Source organism: Mya arenaria, chromosome 2, assembly GCF_026914265.1.
Source record: "Mya arenaria isolate MELC-2E11 chromosome 2, ASM2691426v1".
In the NCBI taxonomy this organism is placed as follows: Eukaryota; Metazoa; Mollusca; class Bivalvia; order Myida; family Myidae; genus Mya; species Mya arenaria.
In genome coordinates, this window is record NC_069123.1 from 58,562,281 (window position 1) to 58,580,476 (window position 18,196).

The window sequence follows — 18,196 nt, forward strand, 5'->3', positions numbered from 1 at the left end:
ACTAGTGTATAATCTTTATTTTTCCAGGACTGATGAGATTGTTATGCCTTCTGAGCAGACAGGGCTGGTCCGGGAGAACTACCTGTGGAAGGTTCTCCTAAAGCGTGGGGCCCAGCGGGATGGGGGATTCTGTCATGCTCCCACTGGAGCATTCGACCACGACCTTTTCACCCTGATCTGGGGACCAACAGTTGCTGCTCTCTCATTTGTTTTTGACAAGTCATCCGACGAGGCAATCATATCTAAGGCTATATCTGGCTTTAGGTACTGAGCGGATATATTGCATACTTATTTCATTGTCAATGTTGATGTAATGGTATTAATAATTTTGTTGGTCAAAAAAGAAAAATGCAGATTTTGACAAAGATAAAACTTTCCCTAGAGCTATTGTAATAGATTTATAATAAATTAAAGCTGCTACATTCAATAACCTTAAAAGTTCACATTTCTCATTTTGTAGTACAATTGAAATTGATCTGAATTATTTATTCACAAATATTTGTTTTAGGAAATGTGCAATGATATCTGCCCACTATGGCATGAGTGATGTATTTGACAACCTAGTCATATCCCTGTGCAAGTTCACAACTCTGCTGAGCACAGCAGAGGCCCCAGAAAATATCCCCATCTCGTTCGGTATAAATATGAAAGCCCAGCTGTCCGCTCGGACAGTGTTCACGCTGGCCCATCGGCATGGTGACATATTGCGGGAGGGCTGGAAGAACATTCTTGATTGTATGTTGCAACTCTACAGGGCAAAACTCTTACCCAAGTGCATGGTTGAGGTAGGATAGACTTCTTCATAGTATGGATAGGCAATTGATAGTTTTCACGCTTAAACCTTTTTGGAGCTATAAAAATTAAAAAAAAATAACACAAGAATTTTAGCCAGAGTTACACCATTGCCACAAGTAAACAATTACAAGCTCTGAGATAGTCAGTGTTTTTCTTAACTTATTGGGATGGTGGCCAGGGCCCTTAGAATTGTAAAAATAGTGACAAAATGGCTTAACTTGTGAATTTACCATAGTGTAGACAGACAAAGAAAGAAAGCAAACCTCCCTTTAAGCTCCTGGGTTTCAAGAATTTTAAGAGCCTTGTATTGTTGTTAAACATATATAGCAACTACTAAAGTACTGTTTAAGAGTAAACCTATTTATAGGATTGTGAATATTGACTCTTGCATTTTTTATTTATTTTTTATACCTTTAGGGATTGGGAATGGGTCCAAGTTTCAGCCCCATTTTCAGTTGAAAAATGCAAAGCTGGTAGTAATAGAGTGATTAAAAGTTATCATGATTCATGAATGCTTTTCATGTCTACATCAGGTGGAGGACTTTATCAGCCCTACAGGAAAGATCTGCCTGGTAAAGGAGGAGAGCCAGGGGTCAAACCAGCGGTCCGAGACGGGAGTGTTGAGCAGTTTTTACTCGTACTTCACAATGGCAGAGTCTCCAGGCAGCAAGGGTCCCAGCCCCGAGGAGGAGGAGGCCACCAAGGCTGCCAGCAAGTGTATACGAGACTGCCAGCTAGAACAACTCATAGTGGACAGCAAGTTTCTCAGAGAGGAGTCATTACATGAGCTCATCAAGGTAAAAATATACATGTACAAGACATAAATGTTAATTTAAAACTGTATGAAAAAAACTGTATTCCTCTATCTAGTCCTTTATCACAATGGTTCCATTAAAGAATGTGAAGATATTTCTAACATTTCCACCTTGCCTGTTTTTTCAAGGAAAACTACTTGAGGTATTCATCGTACTGTCATAGCCTTGGTGTCATCGGCGTAGACATTGTTGTGCAAAACCTAAAACTTTAACCTGTCCATAACTAAAAAACATTCAAGTTATTCAAATTAATCAACAGGCTCATAACTCTGACTTAAATACTTGTTGAATTATGCCCTTTGTTCACCTGGATAATAATCAACATACAAGTATTTGCATGATCTTCACTGTGCTATTGTTTGATGGTCTATTGCTTATGTTTATTTCTTGTTCATAATTTGATTATAGTGAACCAACATGATCATTTTCCTTTTACTCTCAGTTAGTTTTGTGTCTGTGTGTGTTTCAGGCCCTGATGTTAGCTTCAGAAGGTGAAGAAGCCCATGAGTCAAAGGGAACCAACTACGATGAGGACGCAGCCGTGTTCTTCTTTGAGCAGTTCATCACCTGTATACTTCAGAACAGGTATGGACGGGTAACTTATTAAAAATTAGTCACAACCTAAATGTGTGTCTAAATGAATGCATGGTAAAATATATTCAATTCTTATTCTGACAGTCCTTTTTTGTTGTCATTGCAGGAAGAGGTACTTAAGCCATTATTTGGTAAACTGTTTTGCTAAATCATTAAATTGGGAATGAAATTCTGAGGAATTCAGCCTGATTTTGAAGGTTTTACCCATTTGGAATATCTGAATATTGGAATGGCTAGAAAAAATCTCTAGACCAGCTAAACTACTTGGCATTGTAACCCCTATTACACAATGTTTGATATTTATCCTGTGTCTTCAGTAATGTTGTATCCTTACATGCAGGGACAGAGTGACCCCTATATGGGAGTCAGTGAAGGAGCACATTTATAACCTGGTGGTGAATGCTCCAGAGCGCACGTTCATGGTGGAGCGGACAGTGGTGGGGCTGCTCAGAATCTCCATCCGTCTGTTACGGCGGGAAGACATTGCCCCACAGGTGTTAAGCTCCATCCAGGTACTGTTGATGATGAAACCACAGGTGGTGCACAGTGTTCAGATATGTCAGCAGGTATCGTATGGATTACATGACATGTTGCGGACGAACGCAGCCAATATTCATGCAAGCCAGGACTGGTACACACTGTTCACGCTGTTGGAGGTTGTGGGGGCAGGGGTTAACCCCCCACCTGTGCTTCAGGTCAATTCTGGGGTCAACCTGCCAGAGGGACTCAGAGAAGCAGGTCAGTGTAGTTTACAGTTTCTTATTGTTAAATTTATTAGTACATGTCATTTTTTAATCTCTTTCCTTAATAAAACTTCTTTCATAGATACATAAATGTATGTATTTACCGTATACCTTATTGGGATAAAGACTCTTTGGAATTCTAAAGGTTGAAATTTGTGCATACCGTATTTTCTCGACTATAAGACGGGGAAATTTGGTCCTGATTTTGAACCTTAAAGTAGGGGCCCGTCTTATAGGCAAGTCTATAAGAATTTCATAAAGAATAGAGTCATAATCAGGAATATTTAACATAAGGTATTCAACTGACTGATTTATTGTCTGTGGATACCCCAATAAAGTGACACGATCACACCCATAGGATTAAGACGACCATAGATCTGCTTTGTTTCGCTACGATGGACACTCAATATAACAAATGTTATCGGTCCAAACACGTTGTTTTTCACAGGAGACATATTTTGTTAATTTTAAAATAAAAATATTTTGACAATTTTTTTTTTTTTTAAATGCATTGTTATTTTTTCTATGTCGTAAATAAAACTTACTTTTTCCTTACTATAAGGCTTTGCATATATATCATGCACATGCATGTAACTAGCAGATTTCAGTACATATTTCATTAATCGTTACATTAATTTATCCGCAATCATCGATGGTTATTTATTACTCAAAATTTAAGTCCCATCAACTGCAATCCAAACAAACACTTGCGAAAATATAACTCATCAACACATGTAATGGAATTTGTTCTGTTTGTCGGCTGCAGATCAAACAGTACAATTTGTGACGTCACAGCACGAGCTGTGTAAAGATCAAAGATGCACTGCAATGGTTTGTATTTAAATAGGTCAATCAAATACCGTATGAACCCCCTTAAATCCCAAAATTGCGTCTAGGCTGGTTCAAACATACCATACCATCGGAAAATAAAAATCAATAATCCCAAGCAAATGAACAAATTAAGTTGATATTTGACTGTTAAGTTTGAACATTATCACAGACTTGGAGAATTTCAAGTGCTGGATTTGCTTTAAAAATCTACCCCGTCTTATAAACGAGTCAAGGCAAAAACACCAGATTTCATGGGCAAAGTAGGGGGGTGGTCTTATAAGCGGATCGCCTTATAATCGGGAAAATACGGTAATCATAATTTTATTTTCATATAGAAGTTGACTGTTAATTACATGTTAATAGTAGTATCTCTTTAATTGCATAGTATTCAGTTAAAATTAAAAAGTTAAATCTTAAGGCAGGATTAAAGTTAACATCAATTGCATTTATAATTGGAATTGAATGCCAGACTACTTTCTTTCTGAATTCATTACCTAACCTTGCATGTTTACCCAGAGGCCCTGAGTGACAGTGAGCTGCCAAGTGGGAATGGTCATCGGGTGGGCGGGGATCGGGACTACAACTCTGACAGCGAGTATGAGATAAGGAACCGCCCCAATGCCAATAACTCACACGGGGAGTTTGAGGTGCAGGCAGTGCCTGAGAATGGATCCTGGATGCTGGTATGTGTGGGTCTTTAATATCTTCAGTGTGCATTGCACTGAAAGAAGTGTCAATAGTTTCCAATTTTATGTCAGTTTTATGTTTCGTGTGTAGTCAACATAAGCTGTTTTAATAAGTTAGCAGTTAATCCTTGTTTTTTAACTATTTAAAGAGTAAAAAGACAAAACTTTAAAGGACGCAATTAGGAAGCAATGGATAAAAAATTCTTCATTTTAGAAAGCTTTATTGTAACTTTAAATAGTTGAAAAGTGATAAAAAATTTTTTAAAAAAATCAATGAGCCCTATTCTGTATTGTAGGTGAATAAAGATGAGCCATTATACAAAAAATTAGCTCCATACAACCAGTACAGTATAGAGCTTAACGAGCCCGTACATTTCTGTGATAGCAAGTCGTTGTTGAAGTCCTCAGAGACCTTGTCTTTCCTGGTGCGAGATGCCGCCCATGTAACGCCTCTCAACTTTGAGAGCTGTGTACATGCCATACGAGCTTTTGCTGAAGCCTCGCTCAATGGAGGTGTGATTTATTTTCAAATACTTTGTGCGAATGACTGGAGAATTATTAGCTAGATACTGGGTTTAAGATTTGAATTAAAATGAAGAAAAGAGTAATGTAAACATCAAGTTATTCCCTTACCTCTGCTGAAATTGTTTAAATTATTACTTTTAGTAAGGTTATATTAATTCTTACAAAAGCATTATAAGCAATGTACCACATCTATTTTACAAAAATGCCTGTTAAATTGGTTAGCTATGGAATTTAAAAATATTACAAATTGATACCATGTACATGCATATTATATGAGTGTAGTTAAAGTCAATTTATATGTTATTAACAGGTCATAAAAAACAAGCCAGCCCACCACGTAATGTGAAGGATAAGAAAGGTAAACAAAAGGGTAAGACAAAACACATGAAGAAGTCTAGCTCATCCCCAGGGCATCTGCACAATGCCACGGGCTCGGACGATGAGGGGGAGGGAGGAGAGCTGCAGGCAGAACTTCACTCACTCTCCATACAGGTATGAGCTGAGTATCTTGTGCTGCAGTTTAATACTCACAAACTAAGGTTTCTAACAATCCTTCTTTGAATTAATGCATTTATATTCTCACAAGCTATAGTTTCCTAAGAATCCTTCGTTGAATTAATGAATTACCCTGTTTATCCTGATATTAAGGATATCATACGACCATAACCATCACAGAATCATTACCAGCAAATTATAGTTTTTTAAAAAGTTTGGCTCATTGAAAACAAGTTTGTAGAGACTTTCAATTAGTTAAAATCTGCTAATCATAACATGTCCTGTCTGTATTTATTTGCAGCTACTAGATCTGATGCACACTTTGCATACCCGAGCCAACAATATCTATTCATCATGGGCAGAGGAGGGTGGGAGCTCAGAACCCGGATCATGTTTTGACATGGGCTCAGAGTCTCTATGGGTCAAGTGCTGGTGCCCACTTTTACAAGGTAAGCATCTGCTATAATCTGATTTCAGAGAAGTAAAAAATCTTGGTTGAAATTTTCCAAAATGAATTTATAATAATAAACAGTTATGACAAAGGTAACAAAAGCGGATGTTTGAATTGAAATGTTCTTAAACATTTATAAATTCAACGCTATCAGTTTGCATCTTTTAATCTGAAAACTTTCAATATAAAAAATGACAAAACTTATTGACATATTTATTGTATTATATTATGAGCACAGTGCCATTGTTGGATTATATGTAAAGATTTATTGTTTACAAATATATCTGTGTATCATCCAAATATATTGTTATTTCACTGCTGAGAATCACTATAAGTAGTATGACAAACTTAACAATGCAGGTATAGCCCGGTTATGCTGTGATTCAAGAAGACAAGTTCGGGGCCAGGCCCTTACCTACCTACAGAGGGCGCTGCTTGTTCATGACCTTCAAACATTATGTGCTGTTGAGTGGGAGGCATGCTTTAACAAGGTAGAGGTTTTGGCATGGTGTTAAGTTATGGTTTATTTAGTGTGAAATTAAATCGCTCCTTCAATCTCAAACTTCTTTAAAAGCAAACCGTATTTTCATAAATTTAACTTTTATGTAATAAAAGATCAAAATCTTATGTCTGAAGCTCTCCAATGAAATGGATTTGCTAGTATATAATTATGATCATGAATGATTACTTCAGTTTTATTCGAGATATTATTTTATGGCTGATGTCATTCTGCTCTTACATATTGTTTCATCAAGAACGTCAATATCCTTTTAAATTTGTAGATATTATTCCCCCTGTTGACCAAGCTTATGGAGAACATTAACGCCGAAGACCCGTCCGGTATGGAGGAGACGAGAATGAGGGCCTCCACCCTGCTCTGTAAGGTAAGTACTGGTGTGGCAAAGTGGTTTGGCGAGTTGGCTCTTTACCAACTGTTTAATAGCATAGTGATGATAAGTGCTCTTGCTTCTTACCAAAGTCGCAAAGGTTTGGTTTTCAGTTCAGGCTGATGTCATTGGTCCCCTTTACTCACCAAGCTTGTTAGTTTGTTTACATAAAAAATGATTTGGTCAATGAAGTAGATGTTGAAGTAAGTGCCCTTCTTGTAAAACAACAAGTGTGATTCAAAAAATTAATTAATTCAACAGTTGATGTACGGTAGTTGAATTGTGACCAATCATGGATTCCAATCAAAAAATATATTTATTAAAATATTTCTCATTATGTATATTTAAAAACAGCATCTTACCTATGTGTATCTAACTTGCATTTCTTTGCATGAGTATTAATGTTACAATGTTTGCTTAGAACTGAATGATAACATGTGTATAACAGGTGTTTCTACAGCACCTGACCCCTCTGTTGTCCCTGAGTACGTTCACAGCCCTGTGGCTCACCATCCTGGACTTCATGGACAAGTACATGCACGCTGACAGGAGTGACCTGCTTGTATGTAATCCAACAACTGGGAATACTCGCTTTCACCGAATGCCTATAGCTGCATCACTCAACTAATGTGAAGCAGATGTTTAATTAAGTTATTAATTTCGATGACACGAAATGGATCAATAAAAGAGACACTGAATGTTTGCTGACAAAGTTTTCCCACACTTTTCCTATCAATATATTTCTTTCCAAAAAAATTAGTATGAGTTTACCGGTAATCAATTTCATTTTATGAATTTTTTCATTAACTACCGTAATGATTTTATGAGAGTATGACACTATATCAAATGCTTTCTTTCTTTTTTATACGCCCATCTTACGATGGCCGTATTATGGGAACACCCATGGCGGGCGGGCGGCTCCACAATGTTGTCCGCTCTCTAACTTGAACATTTCTCATCCAATTTCCACCAAACTTCATGAAAGTGTTTGTTGGTGAAATATCTAGGTCAAGTTCGATAACCAGCCAAATCGCTCTAGGCACTCCAGAGTTATGGCCCCCTGAATTTGTCAAAATTGGGCGGGCGGGCGGCTCCACAATGTTGTCCGCTCTCTAACTTGATCATTTCTCATCCAATTTCCACCAAACTTCATGAAAGTGTTTGTTGGTGAAATATCTAGGTCAAGTTCGATAACCAGCCAAATCGCTTTAGGCACTCCAGAGTTATGGCCCCCTGAATTTGTCAAAATTGGCCATTTTAGCTTTGTCCACTCTCTAACTTGATCATTTCTCATTCAATTTCCACCAAACGTCATGAAAGTGTTTGTTGGTGAAATATCTCGGTCAAGTTCAATAACCAGCCAAATCGCTTTAGGCACTCCAGAGTTATGGCCCCCTGAATTTGTCAAAATTGTCCATTTTAGCTTTGTCCGCTCTCTAACTTGAACATTTCTCATCCAATTTCCACCAAACTTCATGAAAGTGTTTGTTGGTGAAATATCTAGGTCAAGTTCGATAACCAGCCTAATCGCTTTAGGCACTCCAGAGTTATGGCCCCCTGAATTTATCAAAATTGGCCATTTTAGCTTTGTATACTCTCAAACTTGAACAGTTTTTATCCGAATTTCACCAAACTTGCTACTATAAATGTTTGTTGGTATATATTCTTGGCAAAGTTCTATAACCAGCCATGCTCTTCAGGATTATGGCCCTTGAATTGGTCAAAATTTGCCATTTTTGCTTTGTCCACTGTCTAATTTTAACAGTTATCATCTGATCTTCACCAAACTTGCTGAAAATATTTGTTGGTAAAATAAATCGGTCAAGTATGATAATCAGCCAAATGCCCCGAAGCACTTCAGGATTACTGCCCTTGCCATTTAAGCTTTGTCAACTCTCTAACTTGAACAATTCTCATCTGACCTTCACCAAACTTGCTGAAAATGTTTGTAGCTGTGTCGGTTTAGATTCCCACAACCTCCAATGGACAAAACATACATTCTTGAGCCACTGAACTCAGAGAATGTGACAGTAAGTTGTCTTAGAATCCAAGAAATTATTGATGGGCGTATTTTGTGAGTGTCACTCTTGTTAACATATTTCAATTAACCCTGCAGGTCAAGCAGCACACATTAAAGTACTTTTATTGTTGTAACAGGCTGAAGCGATTCCTGAGTCCCTGAAGAACATGTTGCTGGTGATGGACACTGCAGGGATATTCCATTCCGGGGAAGAGTGTGAGTCCCAGCTATGGCGCCTCACCTGGGACAGGATCACCACATTCCTCCCGCACCTCAAGGATGAGCTATTCAAACCAGCACAACCTAGTATGTGAACTGATATTATATAGATATTGAATACAATATGAATATAATGTTTTAAACTTAATGAGACACCAAATGGCGACATGTCCAGCTCGTTGAAAGAGCCTTTGACACAAACATAATGCTGTTTATGCAATTGCAAAACAGAATACTGTGAAACGATGTTTCAGAACAGACCATCATGAACCTTCATGGCAATTTTTTTTAAATCCTATAATGTATAGTCAATATACAGCATGGACAAGGATCTTTTCATCAACCCTTGACCTCTAACCTTTACCTTGGCCTTTGAGGTATAGACCTGAAAATTATGCGTAACACGCCACCTCATCATGGTGAATTGTCATGGCAAGCTATTTTTAATCCTATTATGCATTTATAAGAAAGAGCCCAGACAAAGTTCAGTCCGAAGATGCAAGCACATAAAAGTAACAGCCATTTTGACAACTATGTCTTGCAAAGCGGGCTGGACAAAAAATGATATACACTTTAAAGCTTTTGAAAGTGTTGTTCAATGCTCAAAAAGTAGATTTTTAGCTTTAATACTTTTGTGAAAAAAAATACAGTACCAGATTGTACATTTTATGAAAAAGGGTTCATCCTTCCAATGCATGTAGCTTGAAAAAAATGTACATGCATAATTAAGGTGCATTTTGCAAGGTAATGAAAAATGAAAAGATAACCTTTAGATGTTGTTTTCAAAACTTGCCATTTCTCAGTAGCTCCTGAGCCAACGAAGCTGCACATGGAGCGGGAGGAAACTCCTACACCTGAGCCCAAGGAGTCAGCCCCCCTGTTGACAGGAGAAACCACAGAACATGGGGAGACTGGCTTGGTGAACCATGCAGGTAGGTGATTACAAGCAACAAGGAAAATAGAAATTCTGTTTATTCTAGTAAGCACATTTTTTAGAATGTGTGTACATTTATGTATATTTGATAGTAAGGTAAAGAATATGAGTAATACTAACGGATGTATAAAGTATGCATGTTGCTTTTAAGCACCATTAAAATGTTTTTTTATGCTCTATAATTTACCATTAAGAAACATGACATAAGAACAATGTCATAAACAAGATACAACTAGATGGTGGTAGGAGTTAAAACATATACTGTAAATGACTGGGTATAAGACGATAGGGGGTATTAGACCCAGGCAAAAAAAAACGTGAAAAATCTGAGAAAAAACATTTAATCTAAGTTTTGGGTTAAAGGACGCACTGAAAATATGTCATAATCGTCTGCCAATCTTGGCCACCATGTTTGTTGACAGTGACAAAATATTTTTTTCGTGAAAATGGCGATGGTTATCTTTAAAACCATACAATGGTAATGCAAAATATGTTTCATTTTTATTCGTTTCATGTTAGGATAGGCACTGAAAATTATTTAGTGTGACAATTTGTTTCTGGATGGCACTGAAATGTACCTTTATGACTATTTGTAAGGTATGTTAAACAGGTCTAAAGGCAGTGCGAATTTTTCACACCTTTTCGTACAACTGACAAAAATATTTTGACAGTGCCCAACTTTGTTTTTTATATGCATGTTAAATTATTGTTTTATTCAAATTAATATTGAATAATTTTAATAATTTAAATCGTACATTTTTTTTTTGAAATTATAAACATCCTGCGCTATACCGTATCCCGATCTTCAACTGCCGTTTTAACCTGTATATACTCAATCGATATGATGCAAGTAACTTCCCTTTCTACATAAATCTAAACAAACTCTCGGCCTGAAATCGACAGAAAAAAGTTCAAAAGCTTGTTACTGGGTATTATACGCAGGCATTTTTTTACATTGAAATCTGAGGGAAAAAAAAGCGTCTAATACCCAGTCATTTACGGTACATGTATATAGATTTTATAAAATTAAAATACTAACACTATGTACTATATAGTTATCGGTTGTAGCAACAGATTTATCAGTTATTATCAGTTATATATAAATGATATTTAACTGTTTCAAACATTGAAATGGCAGTTTGATATTGTTCATGGTTTTAAAATTTTAGCCCGCTTTCACTTCTAAATCAAACATCATTCGCACAGTGTTAGGACACGCTTTCAACGACATCATTTTCGCATACACTCTGGCATGCTTTTCTGAAAAATGACAATTAACGGTCTTTTATATCCTTTTTCGGCATGTAATAAAAAAAAATGCTTGTTTGAGCGCAAGGTAATAAAATATTTCACTTTGTCAACACTAAAAGTAAATATTTCACTCATAAAATATAGCTTTTGGTGCTCACTCCATAAAATAAATTACACTGAAACAAACAAATATCCTCTATGTATTACTTCTAACCATGTATAGCATTTAAAGTAATATAACCATAATTAAACTGATTCCTCAGAGGATAATGAAGAGAGGGCATCATCAGTCTCTAATCAGTCCTTTCGGCCCACGAGTCCTGAAAACATGGCTAGTCTCACAGCAGACCAGGGTATTCCCTCGGCAGCCTCCTACTTCCTGCACACACCATTACCCACAGTTCCAACCTCAGGGGGCGTCTCAACAACTTGCACAGAAACAACAAGTCAAGTGAGGGACGTCCAACAAAGTTTCCCAGAGGGTCTTTCCAAAAGTTCAAGTGAGCCAATGTTGGGCCCAGCAGTACCTCTATTGTTGAACCCTGAGTTAATGAAAGGTACAGCCATACATATAGTGTCGCCACAGGTTCATGTAAGTATATAAGTCCGTTTTTGCTCCTTGGTGAATGGTGGGATGTGTCTGGTGAGATATGGACCCTGCATGGACCCTGTGGTATTGACACCTCTTAGGTTTAATTTTAGTTTTGTTTTAACAGCATTATTCACGGGACACTTTTTATCCTTTCCCGAAGGTGGGCATATTGATAAGTGGAAAATCTTTAAGGTCACATCCTTGGTGTTTTAGGTTAGTTGCCTGGACAATACTCCAATGATGGCAATAACTCTGAAACTGGGATAGACATTCACATCGAACTTCTTGTATGTTTTAAAAATGGTGATATTTATTGGTGCCGCAATTCCATACACTCTAGCAAAAATGTTAAATGCCTGCGTTAACATAAAACTGGATAAGGATTGACATCCACTTATATTGCTTTTGGTGTCTTTTGCACAGATTCATCAGTACTTACTAGGGATGCAAACAAGTATTTGAATATTCGAATATTTTATCAAACGCTTGGTATTTGAATGTCAAAATCTGTATTTGAATATTTGACTTTTTGTTGATTAAATAAAGAAAGAATCATATTTTGCCTACAACTATGTTGATGTGTATAAAGCTCGTTTTTCTTGTTTTTATGTGAATATGATGACAATACACTAAACATGCGTCATTTAAGGAATGAATTGCCGGGTTGATGTCATTACCGGGGTATGAACGCAATGGGGTTGGTCAATGTGTGTGGAGTCCGAAGGACTCTACGCGTACTTTGACCAACCCAATTGCGTTCATATCCCCGATAATGACATCAACCCCACAATTCATTCCTTATCTTTACACCAATAGTTTATTATTTCATTCAAGAATATTTAAAAAAAATACTTCATTTCATTTAAGAAAACCTTTCAGTAATCCGTTCTTACCCATTCTGTAAATAGAACAACCCGACTATAACCAGAAACATTTTTTCAAATGACGTTACAATAACGCGGGAAAATGTCAACCGCTTGAAATCATTTTAAAACGTAAAATTGAAACACTTCTGGTACCAATATATTTAAAATATAATAAACTAACACTTTTTAAAATGTTGATCTATATTTTACGGGACCTGCAGACACAATACAATCAATAACAAGATCAATAGCTTTCATGTATATTGTTATGCAATGAATTACGATCCGAAGATGTTGCGTTCATCGATTAATGAACGCAATTGCCGAAAGGCAGTGCATTTAAGAAATGGAAGTTGAGGTGTAAATATATATCAATAAGGGACAAATCGTTGGGTACTCAAACCAGTCCCTGTAATTAAACAATAACTGACTAATAGACAAACAAGTTTCAATTATTTACGATAAATTTAATGACAATGCCAATTAGCGATTTAAGGAATCGGCCTTCACCCCAATTTGTTGTCTTGTCTGCAAATAAAGATGTGCAATATTGCTCAAATTGCTGTAATGATATTTATAAATGACATGTGCAAGTTTTGTGCTTCAAACTGTTTTCCATGTTTTGATATAAGGTTCATAATAGATGATTAAAAATAAACATTTGTTTTTATTTTATTATTTTACAAGACCCCGAGTTGGTTTGGTTTTGCCATAGTAATATTAGGTAAAGGTCAATCTAACAACGAGGCTTCTCGTCATATGGATTAAGTCTCCGTTGGCGCATAATGTCATTTCATCAGGAATTGATCTAATTTCGCATTGTTTACTAAAACAAATGCAGTGGAAATTAAATTATTCGATTTCGGTTTTTTTTTTTTTCCTTCTTTCTGAAATTTGTGTGTTTCAGAGGCTATTTTGGGGGAAATCAGGGTCAATCGCACTTACCCGCTATGACAACGAAGGGTTAAGTGCCCAGACTATTATTTTAGCGAAACCTAATAGTATTTTTTCAACTTCTAAAAATAGTAATTTGATAATTGTATATTCGAATATTTGATCGAAAGAATTATCAAATATTCGAATATCTATTTTGCCATTCGTTTGCATCCCTAGTACTTACCCATAATTTGATTTTAATCATTTTATTCATATTATATGTAACTATATACATCTATATACAGTCAAACCCCGTTGGCTTGAACTCCTAGGGACCGACGAAAATACCACGAGCCTCGGAAAATTCAAGCCAAGCAAGAATGCTGACCTTCAGTTTAAAGAAGCCGGTCATTAGTATCTTGTTCAATCTAAGAGGAATTCAAGCCAAGCAAATTCGAGCAAGCAAATGGGGCTAGACTGTATACTGTATTGAATGATATATGCCAAATAGCAGTTTGCTAAATTTTACGTTAATGGTGTAATTATATCTAATAACACAAAAAAGATGAGATGCAGTATTGCATGTATGAATGTTGTGGTTATACTATTTTAACTTTAGACCTATCAATAATTCTTAGGTACTAGCCATGTCTTGCTTTCTTTTAAATGCGATGACATTTCTAACAAAACAGGTTTGGATAGCATGTTCCTATTTTCATGTAGACTGCATGGCATTCAACATCATTTTTATCAGCTTAAATTATTCATGTATGAGCTGCATCGAGCAATTTGGAATCTTTAACATTTTTTAATAAAATTACATGGAATTATTTGAACCAATACATACTAAACACCTTTCAGTTTCAGCATATCTTATTTTTCTTAAATTGTCTGAAAACCAATACATGTTTGTCTATGAAATGAATATTGGATGTGGCTTATGTCCATGTTATTATCTTTATAATTGCAAATGAAACTTTAATCATCAGCACTAAACACACAGAGTCTGTTCTATCAATGTACAACAAACTTAACTATCCTTATAAAGACCTAAAAGTTTATTTGTTTTCACTTGACACTCCATGTTTTATATATGCATGACTTTTGTAATATGCTTGCAATGCCTAAAAGTTAAGTTTTATTGGTACTGAAACTTACTTTTTAAACAAATGGTTGATATTATATATATAAAGGACATTTGTTACATGTATAAAAGAATTGATTTGAACAAGTGATTGATTGATCTTTTGTCACAGATTCCTTGATAGAACAAACTCTTAGTTTGGTAAATATTTACACATGCAAGTTAGAGAATATTTTTTAAATACGATTGTTTTGTTTCCTGCCAGAAAACAGCGGGGTCTTTGTACCTGGGAGTACACAACACAGTTTCCAGACCAGCAGACCTACAACCCCTCCCCATGGGCATGCAGAACACTCCCACAGCCATGGAACGTCCGGAAGCCCCCAAGGGCACAACCCAATACCCCATGGACACGGAACATCCCAAGGGCACGCCCATGTCCACAGTCCCGGTAGAGATTCCCCACTTGCCAACTATCCCATGAACAGGGTCCATGATATATGAGGATACATTCTAATAAAACAATAAAGGCTGACAGTTGTCGTCTGTTCCCACAAATCAAACATCACAGCCAAGATGCCAGGAGTATGGATTATCTTACGAACTGTGATGAGATAAACTGACCACTTTCATTTCTTAATTGACAAAAAAGTTACCTTCAGACAGTGCATGTATTAAAATTTACCTGATAAGTGATTTAGGAATGACTGTCTTTGCTGAAGCTATGACATATGTGAGATATCATCAGAAAAGGACTTGAGATAAATGATTGAAGTAGTGAAAAAAATCGTTTTGTTTAAAGGGGTGCTGTTTTGATTTTTTTTTCTTTTTGCAGTATTTTTTTTATAAGATTGAGTCTGTAACAGGAACAGGTACTTTATATAACATCTAGCGGTGCATTGTATGAGTTTTCTTTTGTAATCTTCTATCAGTACAAGATGTAGTTTTCAAGTATACCAAAATTCATTATCATAAAATACCAAATTGTGTGAGGTAATTCAAGATGGTATTTACCTGTACACAATGAAATTGTTCTACTTTTATTATTTTAAGATTATTTCAGAATTTACAAGGTCATATTCAGAGAGTTATTGCACATTATGTCATAATGTGTCCCTGACGTTGGGAGAATTTTATGTCCTTAATTCTTATATTTACAAGCTCATATTCAGGGGCTTATTGCAAATAATGTCATAACGTGTCCCTGAATTTGGGAAACATCTTGGTCTCGTAGTTCTTATTACAAGGTAATATTCACAGTGTTACTGCAGATTTCATAATGTGTCTGTGAAGAAGCAAATTCTTGGTCCCCTAGATGAACATAGCCCCTAAAAATAAGCAATATGAAGCCATTTGCACTGAATATGAGAAAGATGTATGTAGATGTACATGTATCGAAGGACCTCAATCAATCCGCAGTTTTATGGTTACCTTTTGCTCGAGTTACAGCAGTTATATTGTATATCATACGTTAATGCCTCATTCGATATTGTACGCCTTGTTGTAAAGGTATTGTGATAAGTTTTACTTATGTTATTTTAGTGCAATACAGTACAAGCTAGTTTACTAGAAATGGTATCAGTGTCCCTGGCGATGATATCAGAGTTACTGATGATGGTTTCAGTGTTTTCATGATAATTTCATTTGTTTTGTTAGCATTTATTTAGGAAATTTTAACGATTGATTTCGTGTTATACGGCTGATATTACTTCAACACCACTATTGTTTTTCTTCTTAAAACACATGTAGGTGTTATATAGACGATATTAGCGCACACTATACAAGTATAGACGGAGGTCAAGGTGTATATTTAGATTTGCTGACCTGAGAGAGGTACTGGTATTGGACAAGAAGGAAGTTCAATTTTAGAGGTCAGCAATACTACTTAAACCTAAACATTTATATTGTATACATTTTATCGAAATTTTGACAAAAAATTAAATTTGTAATGTTATTATGTGTAGAAAGGTCCACACATATTTCTGAGGAGTCTCAACCAATCAAATTTGCACAAGCACATCAAGTATGCAATATATGCTTTGAAGGAATTGAATATCTCTTAACTTTTGATCATGAAATAACATATAAATTTTGTGTGGTACACAAGCTGTCCCTTTTTTATAACAATCTGTATGGTATATAGTAGTTCACCTTTTCATAGGTTTGGTTATCATTTTGTTGAAGTCTTGGTTTTGTTGTTAGTGTTTATTAAGTCAGACTAAGATTTAAAGGTTGTACGACAGTCTGATTATAAGAAAAGCTAACCACATTATTTCCATTACTAATGAAAACTTCTGTTGAATCATCTCCTGCCATCAACAAGCATTGGCACCAATTATATTGCTCTTGTTTCATATCCTTTTACGTCATTTTATTTTTTTGTGTTTTTTTTTTTCACAAATACAAACTATTTTCCTTCTTTTGAAAATGTCAACATGTTTTTTGTAATTATTTCACTAAAATAAGAATTAATGACACTGTTTTTGTTTTCTGGTATTGTGTAGTGAAATGCGTTTTATATACTATTCTGCTCTTATCCGTTGAAATTGTACATTCAAGATTTTATTTTTATGTGACAGTTCTGTTGTATTTATTGACAATGATTTGATCTATGTGTAATAAAACATCAAAAGATGGCAATGATTTGCACTTGTTTTAGTTGTTTACATGACCTCTCATTCAGGTGTACCAGTATGTGTATTTATGCCTTATATGTCAGTAACCCTTGCTTTGTTTGTGTATGGCCAATGAGACCAACTTTTTTTCATTTGGGCTGCCTAGTATATTTAGTGTATGAAGGTTAAGGTCACTATAGACCAGGGCTTCTAAAATCCGGCAATTTGCTGGTCTGGACCGATTTTGACCAAGCCAGACTGATTTCAGAAATTGTAATGTATAGACAACTGTTGTCTGCTGTCTTCCTAACAAGATTTTAGTGTATAAAATCAAAGGATCACAACTCCATTATTGACAATCTTGAGTTACAATTTTATAAGTGTGCATCACCTTTTATGCCCTCTTGAAAAAAGGGGCATATAGGTTGGCAAATGGCTGCTGATTGGCTTGTCTAACATTGGTAGATCAGGTCATGTCTTTATAATAACTTGCCAACAGTTGGACCATGAAACTTCAGTGATAGGTTTCCCTTGTACCTGACCCTAATGTTTTTAGCTTTACTATTCGAAGAATAAGGAGGCTTTACTTTACACCGAAGTGCGTCAGGTTAAGGTTTTTGGGTAAATTGGCATGTTCTCTTATAACTCCATACCCTCCATTCAATTCACTTAATACTTCACACAGTTGTTCATGACTTTCACACAATGAAATTATATTACTCTTTTTATTTTCTAAATTGAAATTATGATCCCTTATTGACTTCGGAACTTGGGTTAAAGTTTTGTGTCAGGAATTGTTTATGGCCATCACACAATACCATCAGGTATCATACCTAGGGTATTCAATAATTTTTGTTAGGTTTGACATACTTAACCAAATTTGGTAAATAGGAAGAGTTTTTGGAGACCTTTCATGG

The 18,196-nt window shown here is 35.9% G+C and overlaps 1 protein-coding gene across 5 annotated transcripts in view; it reads left to right on the forward strand.

The window, feature by feature from the left end:
* LOC128205787 (Golgi-specific brefeldin A-resistance guanine nucleotide exchange factor 1-like) overlaps positions 1 to 17,309 on the forward strand; it is a 35,313-nt gene extending 18,004 nt beyond the window's left edge. Inside the window, exons 20-35 of one of the 5 annotated variants that reach the window (XM_052907749.1) lie at positions 28 to 264; positions 509 to 785; positions 1,329 to 1,592; positions 2,080 to 2,195; positions 2,545 to 2,942; positions 4,295 to 4,461; positions 4,761 to 4,977; positions 5,300 to 5,481; positions 5,786 to 5,933; positions 6,296 to 6,426; positions 6,718 to 6,819; positions 7,271 to 7,384; positions 8,980 to 9,148; positions 9,865 to 9,993; positions 11,510 to 11,838; positions 14,930 to 17,309. In XM_052907749.1, coding sequence (XP_052763709.1) covers positions 28 to 264; positions 509 to 785; positions 1,329 to 1,592; positions 2,080 to 2,195; positions 2,545 to 2,942; positions 4,295 to 4,461; positions 4,761 to 4,977; positions 5,300 to 5,481; positions 5,786 to 5,933; positions 6,296 to 6,426; positions 6,718 to 6,819; positions 7,271 to 7,384; positions 8,980 to 9,148; positions 9,865 to 9,993; positions 11,510 to 11,838; positions 14,930 to 15,148 — 3,199 coding nt within the window. In that variant the 3' untranslated portion in view covers positions 15,149 to 17,309. The remainder of the gene's footprint in view (positions 1 to 27; positions 265 to 508; positions 786 to 1,328; positions 1,593 to 2,079; positions 2,196 to 2,544; positions 2,943 to 4,294; positions 4,462 to 4,760; positions 4,978 to 5,299; positions 5,482 to 5,785; positions 5,934 to 6,295; positions 6,427 to 6,717; positions 6,820 to 7,270; positions 7,385 to 8,979; positions 9,149 to 9,864; positions 9,994 to 11,509; positions 11,839 to 14,929) is intronic. The other 4 variants (XM_052907764.1, XM_052907757.1, XM_052907766.1 and 1 more) reach the window with 4 other exon arrangements.
* Positions 17,310 to 18,196: the final 887 nt, after the last annotated feature.